Below are 18,717 nucleotides of genomic sequence, written 5' to 3'. Positions count from 1 at the left end.
CTTTTATATTTTTAACTACGTAATAGAAATATAATAATATATATTATTACTTGCGTAACTAATTTTTATTTGATGTTATATGGCCGCGAACGCTCGTTTTAAGACCTCGGGTCACCTGTCAGAATCGGTGTATGTGGCTGTGGAGGCGCACGAAACTTATTGTCATCGTAACTCGTTTTAAAACAATCCGTACGACCGCAAATTCGCTTCAAATACTCTCAAATTTGGTTATGTCCAATTTGGAGTAACTTTTCGCAAAATGGCCAACTTGAAAACCAACCTGGACGAGTATTTGCTTCAAAATGACTCCCGTCGGGGCTTTCGGTGGGGTATTCCCGAGGGGTGGAGGCCCAATTGGGGCTCCGCCGGCTCGAGCTCGGCCTCCACTCCGACGGTGACCACTTCGAACGAGAGCAACAGTTGGTTCAGCCAAATCAAGTGTGACTGCATCCCTACACTGGTAAGCTCGATTGCGATATAACCTCAAATTGTACATTATTTATTTTGACAAAACTTTGTATTGATTTCAGACTCGCACCCAACGCTTAATCGGATTTTGTACATGCGTCGGTCTAGGATTGCTATGCTTTATATTATCGTTCATTTTCATTCCGGTGCTACTTCTCAAAGCGAGGAAATTCGCATTGTTGTTCACGTTTGGATCGTGCTTCTTTATAATGAGGTATATCATATTGATGATAGTTTTATTATTATACCGTATCTCGTCACTAAATTGCAAACACTAATAAACATGATGACATACTTACTTTCATTGACGTAAAAGAGTAGGTTGTTTAAAAAAAAATTTAATATAAAAATTTGTTTTTTTTTCTATTATAATATCAAATTTTGAATGAATTTATTTTTTTAAATAATCTTTATTAATTTATATACAATTATATTTTCATTGAAAATGAACGTGTTCAAACTGCCTCGTACTGAAACAAACCTGTTTTGTTTTGTTTATTGTTCTGACCAAAGCTTACTCGCTGCTACTCGTTTGCACCTAACTTGTTTTAATTTTAAAACTTATTTATATAGCAAAACAATATGTTGTTTTGCTAAATAAATACGTTATAAACTTTAAACAGGTTAAGTGCGAACGAGCAGCAGCGAGTGCCCATTGTTCAGAGTGAACACCCCATGAATAACTAGAATGAATCTATTTTGAAAATGTCATTTATAATTGTATATAAATAAATAAAATGTATAAGCAAATCGATAAATATATTTTTAGAATAAATTTGCACTTCGATAACAGAAAAGCACCTAAAATTATGCTTATAATATTAATATAACTATTTTTTATAACTATTTCCGTATACAAAAATCATAGTTAAAAATGATCTTAACCTAAAAAACAGTGTTTGCCATTTAATGACTGGGTACCATCATTTTTGCATATATTTTTTACATTAATTATTTTTGATTACAGTGCTTCATTTTTATACGGGCCGATAAATCACATCAAGTCCTTGTTTTCAAAAGAAAAGATTGTGGCGACTCTTTTGTATTGGGGCACACTGATCATGACGCTCGTATCTGCCTTGCATTTTCAAAGCACGATATTGACGATAATATTTGCCATCTTGCAAATCATCGTTCTCGTCTGGATCACATTAGGAGTCGTGCCCGGTGGAACGACAGGAATGAGAGCGTTCGGAAACATGTTCAAATCTTCAGTGTCTCATACATTACCCATTTGACGATCTCGTTTAAATATGTATTGATTTTAAAACATTCTGAACAAGCACAATTTAGGTTAAGTTTGTAAACTATAAACTATAAAATAATAGACTGTTGTAAGATTGATATTATTATATCGAACGGGCACTGGATATTTATTAAATTATTAAGACAATAAATTATTAAACACCGAGCTTAAACAATCGAAACACTGTGATAACATTTTTGCGATATACAAAACTCACTTGCCAAAGATGCAATGATCATAATGAACCTAAAAAAGTTTTGCTACATGTTATGAACGCATGCTATTCCATCAACTTGATAATCATAAGTCAATTAAAAATGTATACTTTTCTATGTATTCTTATATATTGTATCAAAATAAATTAAACAATAAAAAAATTGTGTTATTATTTCCATCAGTTAGTAATAAATTATTATATATGTATTGATTTATCGGTTTGTAAATCGTTACAGATGAAGCTCTCACGTGCAACGTGTGCGACAGGACATTTTCAAACCAACGTCAATTGGAGTCGCATCAACAGAAGAAAAGACATTTCGGGTAAAATCGTTGCTTATAAATATACATACATAGAATATAATATAATAAATCAAGCATACCACACAGATGAGAGGTAATGTATTTAAAACGGTTGAGTATCCTAAGATGATTTTAATACTTAATTAGACTTTTGATTTATAAAAAATGTGATATTTCAAGCATTTAGAATTATAGAATGGTGCAGTGCTCTCTGCGCCATTTAAATTATTTTTAAAAAAATGCTCCATAGATATATTTACAGCCACTAAGCAAATCTTAGTGGACTAACAGCATGGTTTTTATCACACACTATCCACAGTTTCTAACCTGAAATTAACAACATAGACACGGCCATTATAAATTCTAACTTTTTATTGTATGCTGATGACCCAAAGATGTTTGAAAGTCTAAAAACGATTGCAGTCTAATCTAACCACAATAATTTAGAATTTTTAATTTGGAACCGTTTAGATTATGTAAATCCAGAAGAGATTTTTAAGATGCCTTTGTTAATGGGGGACTAGTTATAATTATTTCCCGTATCTTTTATAAAGAGCTATGGATTATGATTTGCTACGTTCTCATAGAGTTATACATTGTTAAGCATTTATTAAAATTATTAAAGGGCGCTGTAAACAATCCATCTATTCTCGATAATCTTTAGCTTTTAATCTCATGTGTTTTATAAAAAAAAATTTTCGACCATTGTGATGCATTGGGGTAACCTCTTATGTAATAATGCTCTTATTTTAATAAATAAATGTACATGAAACAATGTAATTACATTTCAAATTATAATATGGAATCACAATTTGCTGAAATATTATTCTAAGATATTTGCCTCTAAATGGAAATTAATATTTCGCTTTTGAATATCATTGAAAGTTTTTCTTAGGAGATACTTGAATATGACTCACTTATGTTACAAATCACGCATTGTTTTTCTTAAGGCAGGGCTGGCCCGAGGGGCAGGCAGTACAGGCGATCGCCTGGGGCGCCGTGATACCAAATAAAGACGTAGTATTCACTTAAAATTATCAAACAATATTGTTAAATAATATAATCTGACATTATTTGTCGCGCTGATGCGCTGACCTAAACGGTTCACTATAAAGTAATAAAAACATGCATGTACTATTTTTATTTGATGCGAATTCAAGAGGGTGGAAGCCGCGAAGTCGGGATGTTGAAAGATTAACAGTACGAAGAGGGGAACACCGACGGCGATTAAACGACCAAACTTCATATATAACGATCAGTGATTGGCTAGGTACACTTCCATATTTTTTAAATATATATATAAATCGAGCATCGTCAACCGTTAGCCGGCTAAGTTAGGTTGAATATTCCATTTTTTAAACTGCATATAATCGGCTACAATCATATTTTTCTTCCAACTTCCTTTCTGGTGTCTTCCAATTCTGATGAAGGTGGAGACACTCTCTTCCTGGAAGAGGTTGTAGAGCTCCCGATTGTTTCGTATACGCCACTCGTTGCTCTCGTATATAGCGCCATATATCCTGCGAAGCACTTTTCTCTCGTCATGTCATACAGCCTTTCGTCGTAAGTGTCCAACTCTCTGAATCGTATGTCAGAATTGCTCTGATCAGCGTTTTGTAGAGCAATATTTTTGTACGACGAGATAGTGTCCGCGATTTGATTTGTTTTATTAGGCTGAAATAGTATTTATTTGCTGACACTACTCGTCTCTTGATCTTGCTAACATAATATGAATTATACGTATAGTGACAAATCATAATAAGTTTTAATAAAGACAGATACTGAAAAACAGAGATACAGACAGAGAAGAGAATAAATGATGTATAAATACAAAATACAGTAAAATAAAAAAATACTATGAGATTTTTCTGAGAAACGCTACCATTTATAATTTGATTAAAGACATTTTATTATTTTTATACTCACTACTTTTTTATGCAATTATGTAAATTAAATATAATAGACATCAAACATATTTAAACCACTAAAACACTGCTCGTGATAGATCCAAACTCGTTATGTATTCATTATAATTGCTTTTATTCATCCTGTTATTACAATATTTTCTTGTCTTTACCTATTGCAGTAGCACATTGCTGTTTAACTTAACTTTTAATTTAAAATATTACTTTTAGGTTAAATTGATTTTATGATAAATTAAATATTTTATTGTGAAGACCTATTTATTCATTATGCCAAAAATTAGGTGGCACTCTGGTAACACTGACGTGACGGCGGCGAGTGGCAGCACTTTCCTTAGCGGATCTCTCATTAGTCGGTCCGTGAAGCAGACAATTAATTTATTGTTTTAATTATTGCAAAAAAAGTTTTTTCTTAATTCCTGCAATCACAAAAGTAGCGTCGAAGCATATGCTAAAAAATTATTGCCTCAAACTACCATTTTGTGACACACGAAACGGTTTTTGTACGGGTTTTTTGTCATATCTACCAGGAGTGCATATGAGTGAGAAGGTAGCTGACAATTAATTTAATATTTTAATTATTAGGAATACTATTTTTTTTCAATTTCTGCAAATTATACTTGGATTGCAAATTATGCACCTCAAGAGTCGCGTCAAAGCATATTCAGAAAGAAAAAACGCTTCCAACTACCGTTTTTGTACGGGTTTTTTGTCATAATCTACCAGGAGTATAGAATAGGTGAGGAGGTAGTGGATCTAATAATTTATTTATTATTATATATTATATATTTTGTTCTTTTGTTTTTTTTGTTAAAAGTTCGTTTTTCGCTATACCTGCTATGAAATAATAGTATCTATTTACATATACATAAAGCCTATAATTGCATAACCGTAGTTCCCAACGGGTTCGACCAATCAGAAAAAAGAATTTAATTATTTTAAATTTCCCTGGAGACGCATGATCTTAGAAAATGGTTACTATGTACATAAATAAACAAAATACACAAGGATCACTATCGAATGCGTGTATAATGTTATTTTTTAAGTTTAAGAGCTTACAATGAGTAATCATAAAATATAATTTAAATAATTCATATAAAATAAAAAAGATGGTCGATAACGCAATAACATCTGTTGATAAGAATATTTTACATTAATTTACTGATTTAATATAATTATTCGAATTGCAAATGAACCAGGTACGTGTGAACCGTAAACATGTTATACATGTTTAGTATTATGTACGAGGATTGAAAGTTAATGTGGATCAAACTACCTAAACGCTAATAAAACGTATTTTTTATCTTGTGATATTCTGGGATTTGTCATGGTGATCGCGTAACAATGATTATGATGCAAGATATGTTTGGTTCCATTTCGGCGTAAAGTCATCTTATTAATCGCTCATGGCTTCTGAAAAATAATTATGAACCATAAAACTATGCACAATAATTATAATCTAAGCACAATATTCCCACAGAGAGCTGGTAATGATATGACATAATTTTTAAATTAATTTTATAATCGTCCTAAAATATAAGTCGTGGGCGCTTGTCTTCTTTATTCTTACGTTTATTGTGCCATATAGTGATAATCAGTGACGACAAAAGAAGGACAATATTTTTGAGGAGGACGTCTGGTCACCTTATTTTTTTCATACTTTCCACTAGTGTTTTGCTCATATTTTTGATACACTGATAAAAAATCTTTAAGAGTAATCCGACTGTAGAATGAAGCATCTGCAGAGATCGATATCTTTCATAGCTCATACACGTCCCCAATTTACCGTGCTATTAATGAGTCTACTGTATATCTTTATTGAAAGTGCATATTAATCAGTTATTATCCTCGCAATAATGGGTCATTTAAAAGTTGATAGAAATGGCATAGTAATAATTTGATTTCCTTCACAGCCAATTGCTAATAAAACAGTAATATATTTTTCAACCATCACCAATTAGGGAACAAGAGAAAAACGACAAAAAAATGTTATTCTGCACATCACATCCATTGTTGCTAGGTGAACAGCGTGATCTAAAATATTTTACTTAAAATTCAGCTAAATAATGTGTTACTCTGCGCAGCTAGTATACATTCTTTTAGTAACCAGAATGTATATAAGAGATATGTCTGATTATTAATCACACTTAATGTCAGTTTTATCACTAGATAAATAAAGAACGATACTTACGTACTTCTCTATATTTTCCAGATGTTCTACTTGTGATAGTCTATATCTTTCGCTGATGGCTCTGGAGCATCACAAGGAAGAGTTTCAGCATTGGAGCGACGATGACGAGTACGGCTCGGCAGGTTACGACAGCGACTCCAGCGAAGACACGATTCCAAGCGAAGATTGCGAGAGGCTGCTCTAATCCCGCGGCATCGGCGAATTCGGGACACAACTTGCATAGACCATTTATTTTTAAGAAGAAAAAAAAATACTACCCATCAAACATATTTTATATTTAATATATGTACATACATAAATGTTCATACCCTATTTTCATCATCGTTAGGAAAGTTCTATTTCTATATTAAAAATAATACGTAAACTTTACAACATAAAATATCCATTATCCACATATCGATAGATTAGATAGACTTTGTGAATCGGTGTACCCAGTCCCAAAAATAAAATCGTATTATTCTTAAAATTTTACATAAGGGAACGTAAAATATAGTAGCATTAAAAAAAATACCAACAGCTACATCTACTCCTGAATTTATTAGTAAAAAGTTTATATATAAGATAATTGTAATATTTTTAAAGTACACACAACACAAATAGTTTTTACTTTACATTTCAAGATTAAATCGATTGTTCCAGTTTGGCGACAATTGTCTATTAAAATGTGATCTATTAGACATTAACTAATTGAAGTTTCGTTATTTGTAGGTATTTTCACAAAATTACAAACTGGTCTCTATTTTATTTATATTGTTATTCCTGTTTAGTAGAAACAGAGCACATATATATATGTAAACAATATTTGTATTTATTCAATTGCTGTCTAAACGATAAGGATGTAACGGACAAGGATAAAATAAATAAAAAAACAATTAAATATGTACAGAAATCATTTTATTTATGGGAAATTACCCCCAACGCACAGGTGCAATTTATTCATTGTTATCACATATACTGAGGTAATTTTCCATAATATATTCCAAAGGCCATTAGTATGGTTGTAGAACGTTCATCAAGTTATTAGAATTGGCAAAGAAACGTATTCCCGCCGCACAATTGTAAACTCGATATTCTTCCGTTTCATAATAGGGACACGATGCACACATTTGATTTAAGATTACATATTCTTGAAATACAAATCGTTTTATTACTTTTATTTTTATATTCATAAAAAAGCAATTTAATAAATCTAGTTTCATATATATTGCTTTTATTAATCAGATGATATAAATAATTATATTAAAAAAAAAGTAAAATAAACACCTCGACCTGGATTACTTTGAAACAATGGTAAAAACCAACGTCACGTACATATTTGCCGTACGCATTTTCGATGAAGAAGGAGATTCACGAGAACCTCGGACATATATAACCAGGAGAGAATATTATGTTACTGCGTAAATTTACAAATAAACGGGGGAAACCCACGTAGTAGGAATAGGAAATAGGCAAAAGCAAATGAATCTCAAAACAAACTCAGCTAGTTAAAAACTCTTAATTAAAGCACAAATCAAATTTCAGATCTCAATCAATTACCTATTTGATACCGAGAGACTAGAAAACTGTCGGCAAAATATATACTCTCAGATTACTGACCTATTCAAGTTATCGTACATAAATTACGGTTTCAAAACATAAATGCAATAATTAAAACACCAAGAGAGAAAAAAAAAATAAACAAGTAACACCTCGGAAAGTATCGAATATTCAACATTTTCATATCCAGGCGAAAGAACATTAAATAGATTATAAACTCAATCAAGGCTTAAAATTATACTATGAAACGTCCAAGCTATTTAAAGATGTATTATTTTTTTATTCATATTTTCAGCGTTTCAACTTTTTTAACTACATAATATTTATGTGGAAAATGTGTAAGTTTGCCAAATTGTTCAGTCGCTCATGGCTGGGCGGCTTTTACATTACTTACTAAAAGTTAGTAAATCTCTTGCAACTCTTTTTTTTGTTACATAGAAAATTGTAAAATTGAAAACTCACAATAAACCCCCGCACGAATGCAGGAAATTATCGTAAATCAGCACATTTACGCACCGCGAGATGTCGATTCGAACGCGAGTCATCGCGTTCTCGGATGTTATCGGCGCCGTTTTTAATATTTACTCGATGACGAGTGACCGATGAGCATTGGCCGTATCGAGACGGCGAAAGCCGCTCATCTAAGACGAAGATATTATTAATTGAAAATCAAATCGATCATACATATGAGACGATGGGAGTTTCGACAAGTAAACGCGCCTTAAAACACGATCTAGCGACGCGTTCACGAACAACGCGTAACACGATACTCAAAATAAAAATAAATACGCACACGCATGCACAGTGCGTACGCGCAAAAATCAAATTTTGCAATATACAATACATGATCTGCGTCTCATAATGAACCAAAGTGAAAAAACGAGAAAATCAAAAACAAATTATAATTCTAACATTATGAAAACTTTTTTTTTCTTGAAACAAGATGCTGTCACCGGCGCGAACTCGAGGCCTAAGCAGTTCCGTTGACGATGGCCTCCTTCGGCTTAGACGAGTTGTCCGGGCGCGCCTTCGTCGATTGCACCCGCTGACCTGAAGAAGAAATTATGCTGTTTAATACTTACTAATACTACAAAGTCAACGCTGAACACATTTACCGATCTATAGTTTCTATTTCACCTTTAGGCTTAGTGTGTTGAGTTTTATTTGATTGAGAATTAGTAGTCGGGGTGTGTGCCACGATTTCTTCCTTTTGTGCTGTCCACGAAACGTCGTTCTCCTCGGTCGCTACCCAACTTTCAGTTGCCGTCCCATTTTTAACACCTAAACGATAAAAGAAATCAACATGATGACACATGCAACACGTATTGCTTACTTTTAAATCTACCAGTAGATCGCTTAAACTATACATATTATATTTAGTAATAATGAAGTTGCGTTATTATATTACATAAACATGCAAGACTGATTTTTAAATCAGTGAAAATTTGGTTGCAATTAATAATGCATACACTGATGAGTCGGTGCAAAACAACAAACCAAATTAAGTGGGAGACCTTGAGCATTTTGTGATTCTGCCTTTATATTTCGAGGATTTCAATTGTTTTTAAATCACCGAAAACACAACATTCATCAAAGAACACGCTAAGGATAATTATAATATATAATTCATTGTTATTGCCGTAAAATTCATATTACTAATATACAGCTCCTCGAGCATATGATCTTAACTTGTACGGTATATTATTCAAACCATGCAACAATAAAGTGTTATATACAACTTAGACTCTGATCATATTGATATAATTTAATGCAAAATATTGAATCACAACATTCCATAGATGATTTGATATTACAGCGGTTGTAAAAATAGCGTGCTTGAAAGAAAATAGTTAATTTAAACATAAGCAAAAAAACAAATCTACTTTGGAATGCCTCAATTTATGATTTAGAACAGTATCGTAAGTATGATCTCATTTACAAAAATGTTAATAATTTAAAATGTATAATCTGCAGGATAGAATACAAATAAGTTAGGCGTGTGATCCGATGATGCAGCGGTGATGCGATACGTAGCTTTACCTTTCTCCTCGGTTGCCACTACTTGAGGCGTTGTCTTCTTGTTACGGCGTCTCTTCCCCGGTTTGGCCTCGGAGGGTGTATCGGCGGCTCCGGTTTCCCTCACCTCCGCGGACGACACCGATTCTGTGTACGCGCGTCCGTAAACCACAATCAAATTGCCACACAACTCTTTCATTTAAACTTGCACGCACAAATATATAAAAGGTCTTGTTCACAAAATTCAAGGCGAATATTATTGTAATCCCATAAATAATAAAAACATCCCTTATGAAGCTACAAATATGTAGATACTATGTAAAATAAATAATATAAAAAGTGTAAACTACGTCTCTGTGAATTTCATGCTTTCACATTATATATTAAAATGTACAATCAGAGATTCCATAAAAAAAATCCACTACATTTGAATTTTTAAATTTGTTTTAAGAAATTGATTTACGATATTCGAATATATAAAATAAAAATCCACCTCTGTCCGCACTGGATACGTCATGGCTGTCCAGCACCGAGCTTTCGTCGTCTGTCTGTCGGCGCCTGTCATCGCGGCGGCCTTGTCTCGGTCCGGTAAACTAAAGCGAGGGACGAGTCAATATCGAGATATTCATCCAATCAAATAGATCAAAATTTACCTGTTGATCTCTGTGAGATCGCGGTCCTCCATTTTCAATACTCGGTTGAGTTCCGTTAGCTCCTCTGCCGACCCCCGGTCTCTGGTCATCCCTGTTACGATGTAACATGCCATCTCGAGATCTATTTTTATCAGAACTAATCAATAAAAAAAGCCCTATTCTGGTCTTCGGATAATATTGTTCAAAATTTACCTATCGTTTGTACGTGGACCGCCGCGTCCACCTCCCCTTCCTCCTCCACGGTATCCGCCGCCACCGTGAACTGTGTAATGGTGTGGCACTGCACCGCTGGCTCGCACGCGCTCATCGGAAGTATCGGGAGTCACACGACGCGATCCTATTGACGTTAAAAAGCAAGATTATCATATTGTACTTAATCATAAAAATATCTATATAAACAACCTGTGTTATATCTCATTTGAGGCATGGGCCTTGCGCGTCGACCTCTGCCTTGATCGTCCATTCGACGAGGACCTCCATATCCGGTACCCGAAGAGTTGGTAGGACCGGAACCGCCGCCGCCGCTGCTAGTGCTGCTAGAGATCACCCTCAACTGCTGGTCAATTTCCTGCTTTTCCTGTCGTAATTGTTCAACATCCTAAAAATTTTTGACATTCAAATCGTAAATACGCAAGTTAAATTTAGGAAAGGCTATATAGTATGGAGAACCCGTCCCTAGCGTAACGCTTATACAACAAAATGCTGACCTTCAGATGAGTTAGATAGTACTCTAGAAGTATTTTGGCATTTGCGATGCTCTCTATAGTACCGACAAACACGAATGGTACGTGACCTTCTTCACGAGGGATCGTCGGTTGCGGCTCGTTGTCGCCTTCGATTTTCACCTAGAAATATTTTACGCGACAAAAACGTATTAGAAGAGTTTGCACTGTTGGCGCAAATAGAAAAGGTTGTATTTTTACTCTCACAACGCCGCTTTTGTCAACCATCTCTTGTATGGTGCGTCCGTTCTTCCCGATCACCTTTCCCACCAACGCTCGCGGCACCTGCATCGACTCTTCGCTGTATTCTAACATGGAACGGGCGCGCTTCACTGCTTCGTCGCTCTGAAGACAATAAAGTAAAATTTAATATTTTTGGGACACTTTCATATTTGTTTAAATTTTTAAAACATTACCTCTCCGCATATCTTGAACGTGCAGGTGTTCTCTTCAAGCTCAATGTTGATTATGCCGTCTACCTTTCGCGCTTGTTGAATATTCGCACCATGTGCACCGATAGCGAGACCCATCAGCTCCTCGCGAACTGCAAACTCGTCAGAGAACCTTCGAAAACATTTTAATGTTGAAAAATTGAAAATACAGGTAAAATTGCAACATTAGTAAAATAATAATTACCCGCCCTGCGTGTGTTGTAGTTTAGTCGATTCTAACTGCCGCGCCGCTTCTTCGGTGCGTTTAAGCAATAATGCCTTTTGAGATAAATTCCTAAAGCAAACGTCAACATTAACATAACCGCATAAGAAGGAAGCCGAACTGAATAATAAATGAAAACCGACCTAAAGTGCATCTGGTGCAACATGTCCGCCCTGGGTTTGGTCGATCTGTTGCGAGATATTATAGAGAGTACATTTTTCTCGGGCACATACCGACAGATGGCCGCCTGTATCGCCTTTTGAAATTCCTTGTGAGCGTTCTCGACTTTGGCACTGTAAATAAAAATCAAACATGTCAGCGTCGATTGCAATTTAATATATATAATCGCAAGCTCACTATTCTTTAAGATCGTCAGGCACCGTAATCTCGAATTTTGTAAACGTGTTGACATCGATGGGTTGGTGGTTGGTTCGTTTGGGCCGTAATCTTTCCGCTGATACGATTTCAGTATACGGACTGTCTAAACCGATGTATTCAAGCACTAAAAACTCGCCTCTGATCATCTGCAAAGTTATCACATATAGTCCAATATTACAATATACATAGAAACGTCGATAGATTTTGACGACAGTACCTGAATCCTAGCAGTCCACCACCCGCAGTCTTCTCGCGCGTTCGCTCTAGAATATACTTCGATTTCTTGATTTTCAACGAAATCCGTGAGCGACCCTTCTTTCGGCGGTAGGAAGACTTGGGAGAATGGAAACTTGGACTCCGGATTCCAACTGAAAAAATGGGCGAAATTTAAATCAACATAAAGTTGGCTAAGCTTTTGGCTGAATTTTTTTAAAAGATAATTACTCATTTTCGAACACGACCATGACTTCTCCATCGAGAACGTCGGTGACATGCGCCTGAAAATATAAAATAAAGCAATGTCAGTAATGTAATGTCTATAAAATCTTTCATAAATTTTACATAGATATAATTATTTAACAGTCCACGAACTGCTGATTGTGAAACATGTGTGTAAAGATAAAGGAACAAACAGATATAAATACAAATAACATTTTGTAAATATTATCGAGTAATATGGTAAACCCATGACTCATTGTATGGTGCTGCAAGGATTGTTATAAAGAAATCATATGTCTTGACCTTTCAGAGCATCTGTAATACCCATATCTGAAAATAGTAACATTGCAATCATCACACCTTCATTTGAATAGCTTATACGAAAATCAACGATTTTAATGAGTCACACATAACCTGCAAAATTGTAGTAAAGCAACTCACGTTTATTTAATTTTAGTTACGATTGAAGAAAAACAAAAATAAAAAAACAGTGAAATAGTTAGTTTGGATTTTGAATAAAAATGAATATTTCGGACTTCAAATTTTTTAATCCACTGGCTCGTATTTTTTGGGTCAGAATTATAATACAGTTATGGTCAGAATTTATATTAAAAGGTCAGAATACATCGGTCAGAATAAATATAAAATGGTAACAATTATTTTGACAGATGGTCAGAATCATTTTTTTAGTTGGCAAAAGGTGTTATTGGCTAACATCGTTATTGCTGTAACGCTGAAGATTGGTGCCGACATTCGCATGTCGGCAATTCATTATCATTATCAAGGTTTGTTTTAGAGCTAACTTGTTTGGTTGTGCTTGCAACATGTCTAGCAGTTTTGGTCAGATGGTCGTACTATGTTTTAATTCTTATAGTCCTATATTTTAATTCTGACCGTATACATTATTTTTATTCTGACCCTTGATAATATAATTATGACCATTCATCATTTTAATTCTGATCGTTCTATATTTTTATTCTGACCAATTTATATTTATTCTGAACCTGGATAATAAAATTATGACCATTCATTATTTTAATTCTGATCATCCTATATTTTAATTCTGACCGTATGCTATTTTTATTTTGACAGTATTGATATTTATTCTGACCCTGATTAACATAATAATTATGACCAGGCTGATATAAAATTGTGACCAAAATTTGATTTTTATTCTGACCATAAATTTAATTAAATTCTAACCATTTTTCAATATTTACAAAATGTAGCGTGGAAAGAATTAATCACAGCTTTAGGGAAACCACTCAAGTTAAAACAAAAATGTAAAGTGTCTCATATAAAACCACTAAAATCTCAAGATTTAAAATTATAATATTAAAAATAGCAACCAGTAAAGCTAAAGCATTATCGCGGATCAATACTAGTCCTCAATTCTCAAGAATATTAGTAAAGTAAAGATGATAAATGCCATAAAAGGAATTAAAAGCATTTTTAGATAGCACTACACTATATTGAGTATATTGTTATAATGCTATATATAAAATATTCTCTTCTCATTTTAAGACTATTTATAACGGCACTAAATAATGACATCATAGAACAGCTGCAAAATTTATATCGGGTAGCAGATACCAATATTGGATCAAGTTGGTTCCATGAAATCGAAGAGTAGAGGAAAGCAAATACTTCGCTATATATACACACAATAGAAGCTCGTTTATACATAGAAATTAATTTAAATGGAAACAAATCATTAAGTAATGAAAAAAGGCCTAATGTTTAAAAATTATAAGAGTTTCATATGATCATCAAAAAAAGGCAAAAATGAATGGTGAGATTTTTAACAATCTTCTAAACAGGATGTTTGACATTCGCTTCCTGTTATTTGACTCACAATGGTTCTTGTGTAAAAGATAGCACATTATTGTGCTCCTTTTCAATTAAAAGTGTGCCACCATTTCAGAAAATTTGTTATGAAACAAAATGTTGATTAGTTTAATGTCAATACGTATTATCAAAATAGATTTATTCGGCACCATCTAGAATTATTATGATTTTACTATTGTGCTAGTTACTGAAACTTGTGATTATTTGCTTATCTACACTACTAAACTATTTATAACGAGTTTCTTCACTGATGTTGAAATTTTTTATTAAAAGATGTGAGCAGAATAATTAATTTTGAATTGCTAAAAAGTTTTTATAAATACAATGCCGTGCTTTGTTCCCTTCAGGCAGAGATATTGCACAAATACAGACCAATACTTCATGCCAGAGGACACCATTGAAGGATGATCAAAAGGCTCTTTTATGAACTTAAAATCGCTTGTTTATTCGCCATACTCGATATGTTATAATATATAAACAAAGGCCGTGTAAGCAAGATACCCAGCAGACCTATAGACCAGGACAGTGGTCTCCAAAGTGGGATATGCGAGTTAACACTTGGGAGTACGCCAAGTGATAAAATCGCGATCAATCAATTTAGATAGATACATTTTTTTAGCAGTGTATGTACACATTCAGGGGTAAGCGCTAAATTATTTTTTCTTAGGTGTATGGAAAGCACTGGACTAGGACAATATATTCGTCCCACTCTTTATAAGAGTCTAAAAATTAATCATATAGTTGTTTACTGTTGATTCAAGTTATGTAATTTTTGTGTCAAAATTATTACCCGATATTTTTGATATAATTTTATAAAATGTTTTCAGTTTACTACTTGACCATTTCTAACCGATTGTTGTAAATTGATTTTACACATAAATGCTCAGTAGGAACAGACAGATATTTTTTCTTTAATTTTAACATAGATGAAACAGAATATTTGGAAAATAACTAGGATAAAATCAAAATCAACAATGGTTCTAATTAATAACCAACGAATTTAACAAAAAGGAAGATTAAATTATAAAAAATAATGTTTCTGTAGCTGACTAATACCTGAAGCTGAACTATAAATTAGAAACAGTTTAATTAATGTTGATAATTTCAACATTATTTTATTTATTGTATTAGGATAGAAGCTGATATATAGCCTAAATTTGAAGAATGGCTAAGTATCTATAAATAACTTAATGAGTCTTATTCACTGACAATTCAGTAATCAAAACATTTGTCAATAAAACAAATACGGATGTATGCAGTTTTTGAAGATGAGATGAAAACATTCATTGGAATTTTTCTTTTAGTATACATGGGAAAGTAATATCAACACAGAATGATTAGTTCTGTCTGTTATGCGTAACAGATTCTAATACATCGAAGCTGATCTGAGAACTCGGCCGTAGTTGATTGGCGTTTATCAGTGCTGATTAATCTGCGGTGAATATCGCAGAAAGAATAGATTGTAAAAATGTATGTAATCAAAGCCTGTATAATGACTATTTTAAGAGAACTGTATTATTGACACAAAAGACAGCTGTAATGCGTTCAGATACTCATAGAAAAGTTAAAAGAAAACGGCAAATCTTTTATTAATTGATTTTTTTGCCAATGGATGTACATCAGGCGTGGGCGGTGAGATAATTTCCCTCTCGATCGCTCGCGTGTTAAGTGACTAGTGAGTGAGAGATAAGAGCATGCGGCCAACATGCCCTGATCTCTCAGGATCGATCGAGAGGGAAAGTATTTCACCGCCCGCCCTTGATGTATATATATTTATATATTCAGGGCTATACACTAATATTTTTTGCCTTAGGGGTATGCGATCAAAAGTATGACTTACTACCATAATGCAAAGTAGTGTTTCTTCTACTAAATATGACTTATCGCTTTAGCTAACGAACCAGAAAACTTTTAACCGTTACTATACTCGCCACATGATATAGCTGATTATGCGGCTCAGTCTGAACTACTGATACAAATGATTTTTGTGGATTGATGTTTTGTCAAGATGATCAATCTTGATCGAGTTGGCCTCTGTACAAATTTTGAATTTTTGATACACCTGCACTTGTCAAATTCTAAAATGGAGTCAAGGACTCGTTGATGAATTGATAAATAGTAGAAATTCTCATATGATAGCTTATCAAGCTGTTCAAATGAAAACAATTAAAATTAGAAAATGTGGCAGATATGGAAGAAAAGTCACGCAATAGGATTACTATTCTAGTGATAACTGATGACAAACATTAAACCGCCTGACCAAGACATCGAAAATTTTTTTTTTAGATCTTTCATTACTTTTGAAGAAAAGAAAAAATATTTATATCCAGTTCGAGTTTCCTAAGTTGGCAATATTGTAAATCAGACAGCTGTCAAAAATCACAAATGTTAATTTGCAACAACACATTTACGAAATGGACCAGATAACTACCGCTCAACACGTTAAAATTGTTCAATTGTTCTACAGAAATAACAATTCTGTACGAACTATGAATCAAATTTTTTGGGAAATTTATGGTCAATTTTATCATTCAACTGGGCGAACAATTAAAACGTAGTGAAAAAATTGGAGTATGACATCTTCATGGTGCCTGTTCAACCGAGAATATTGCTGCTGTATATCTTATGGCTCCCTTTGGCGCATTTTGCACCTAGCCTTACGCATACATCCATTCAAATAACACGAGCTGAAGCCCAGAAACCATGGACAGTGAAGAATTTACGCAGATTGCGTGTTAAAGCAACAGGAAGTTGATGCTGGTTTTTTAACGAAAATCTTTCCATATGAAGCACATCGCCACCTCCCTGGGTATGTTAATAAGCAAAATTGCCACATGGGGTGAGGAAAGTTCTCATGTGATTTATGAGAGACCATTACATGTCCAAAAGTGACTGTTTGGTGCATTGTGGTCAGGCAGCGTCAATGGGCCTTACTTTTTTGAAGATGTGAGCGCTATAGGCGCATGATAACTGATATTGATGTGGAAGACATGTGTTCCAACAGTATGTTTTGTCGCATTATTTCAACATTGGAGCACCTAAAAACCAACATCTGCCAAGTCATCAAAAATTACATCGATAAGGACCAGCTGATGCAAAAATCTAGAGGCGGCCAGGCCATTTAACTGATATTAATGTTCGGAAACTGAAGTTGGACCATTCTCGATTAGAAGAGAAAGATTCTGATTAAAGGGAATTAAACGATAGAAATAAAATTGTTATTTCTACAAATGTCTAAAGCCATGTAAATATAATATAAAATTTATGAAGTCATGTTTTATTTTTATTGATATGAAACGCATGTTGTACGTATTATTTTGTTTTCTCTACTGTTATACAAAGATTAATATAGTATAAGAGTAAAAAAAATGTTGTCAAATGTACACACACTTGAAAGTACAACTCTTTTGGTGTATTCTTTAGTTCTTTGTGTTTGCAAGTCGGAAGAGGTGCTCGTCGTTATGGAAAGATGTCAACTATTTGCAACAAGTTCTTGCGAATATGAGACATGAATAAAATCGGTGCGATCGTATCGAGCGAATTTGTGATTTGGTCGCGGTCAAAGGTTTCCGCAAAAAGTCGCGCATAACCTGCAAAACGGTAGCGATTCGAATACGCCTCCGCCGCTCGGAACACCAGAAGCGGAACGACGCGACAAAACCAAAACCGAAACCGAAACGGACGATGACGGCGTCGGCCGGCTCTAGTCGCTAGCCTCGAACCCGCGTCGCTGCGTCGGGTCGGGTCGAAGCGGCGGCGGCAACGGCGGAGGCGTCGACCGACCACGCGGTCGCCCTTTCGCCCCCGCGTAGCCTGCGCCTCACCGAAGATCAACGCGCGCGCGACGGGAGCGCGGACGACGCGCGCCGCCCCGCCACTCCTCCGCCCGGTCGCCGAAACGAGACCGGCGGCGGCGCCGAAGGGCGGAGACTCCATCGCAAGGGAGGAGAGCGGAGAGGTAGGCGCTTCGCCCTCGACCCGCACTCGATCTCACCTTGTAGTAAGCGCCGTTCTCGCCATACACCTCGACCGCGAGGTCCTCCATCTTGATTTACGGCTGCAACGCTCGCGGAGCGGCGGCCGCCGGCGCGAGTGGCCAAAAGCGTCGGAATCTCGGCCCGGTGTA

General features: G+C 34.8%; 3 protein-coding genes across 10 annotated transcripts in view; 2 read left to right on the top strand and 1 right to left on the bottom strand.

The window, feature by feature from the left end:
* The window catches only part of LOC148234873 (uncharacterized), a 125,637-nt gene extending 118,408 nt beyond the window's left edge, over positions 1 to 7,229 (top strand). The window contains exons 4-5 of the mRNA XM_088185456.1: positions 2,167 to 2,254; positions 6,368 to 7,229. Of these exons, the coding sequence (XP_088041582.1) occupies positions 2,167 to 2,254; positions 6,368 to 6,530 (251 nt within the window). The 3' untranslated portion in view covers positions 6,531 to 7,229. The remainder of the gene's footprint in view (positions 1 to 2,166; positions 2,255 to 6,367) is intronic.
* Positions 118 to 1,900, top strand: LOC148234874 (vesicle transport protein SFT2B-like). Its single transcript, XM_088185457.1, has 3 exons — positions 118 to 460; positions 531 to 682; positions 1,436 to 1,900. Exons 1-3 carry the CDS (start codon positions 260 to 262, stop codon positions 1,704 to 1,706), a joined length of 624 nt encoding a protein of 207 aa, XP_088041583.1. The 5' UTR covers positions 118 to 259; the 3' UTR covers positions 1,707 to 1,900.
* Fmr1 (synaptic functional regulator FMR1) lies at positions 7,219 to 18,698 on the bottom strand. 8 transcript variants are annotated; one of them, XM_088185448.1, is made up of 16 exons: positions 18,586 to 18,698; positions 12,750 to 12,802; positions 12,523 to 12,673; positions 12,285 to 12,451; positions 12,071 to 12,220; positions 11,910 to 11,999; positions 11,690 to 11,837; positions 11,475 to 11,618; positions 11,259 to 11,396; positions 10,954 to 11,149; positions 10,744 to 10,888; positions 10,552 to 10,672; positions 10,392 to 10,491; positions 9,923 to 10,045; positions 8,998 to 9,163; positions 7,219 to 8,932 (listed from the first exon to the last, which is right to left on the bottom strand). In XM_088185448.1, the coding sequence occupies exons 1-16, from the start codon at positions 18,634 to 18,636 to the stop codon at positions 8,887 to 8,889; spliced, it is 1,989 nt and encodes a 662-aa protein (XP_088041574.1). In that variant the 5' UTR covers positions 18,637 to 18,698; the 3' UTR covers positions 7,219 to 8,886. The 8 variants fall into 8 exon arrangements, with proteins under 8 accessions (XP_088041574.1, XP_088041572.1, XP_088041575.1 ...); XM_088185446.1 differs by having other exon boundaries at positions 9,020 to 9,163; XM_088185449.1 differs by having other exon boundaries at positions 11,481 to 11,618.
* Positions 18,699 to 18,717: the final 19 nt, after the last annotated feature.

This window comes from Plectrocnemia conspersa, unplaced genomic scaffold (assembly GCF_051122295.1).
Source record: "Plectrocnemia conspersa isolate PC_06_02 unplaced genomic scaffold, ASM5112229v1 ptg000005l, whole genome shotgun sequence".
Taxonomy (NCBI): Eukaryota; Metazoa; Arthropoda; class Insecta; order Trichoptera; family Polycentropodidae; genus Plectrocnemia; species Plectrocnemia conspersa.
Note: the sequence above shows the minus strand (reverse complement) of the source record. Positions and strands in the feature narration are given on the sequence as shown.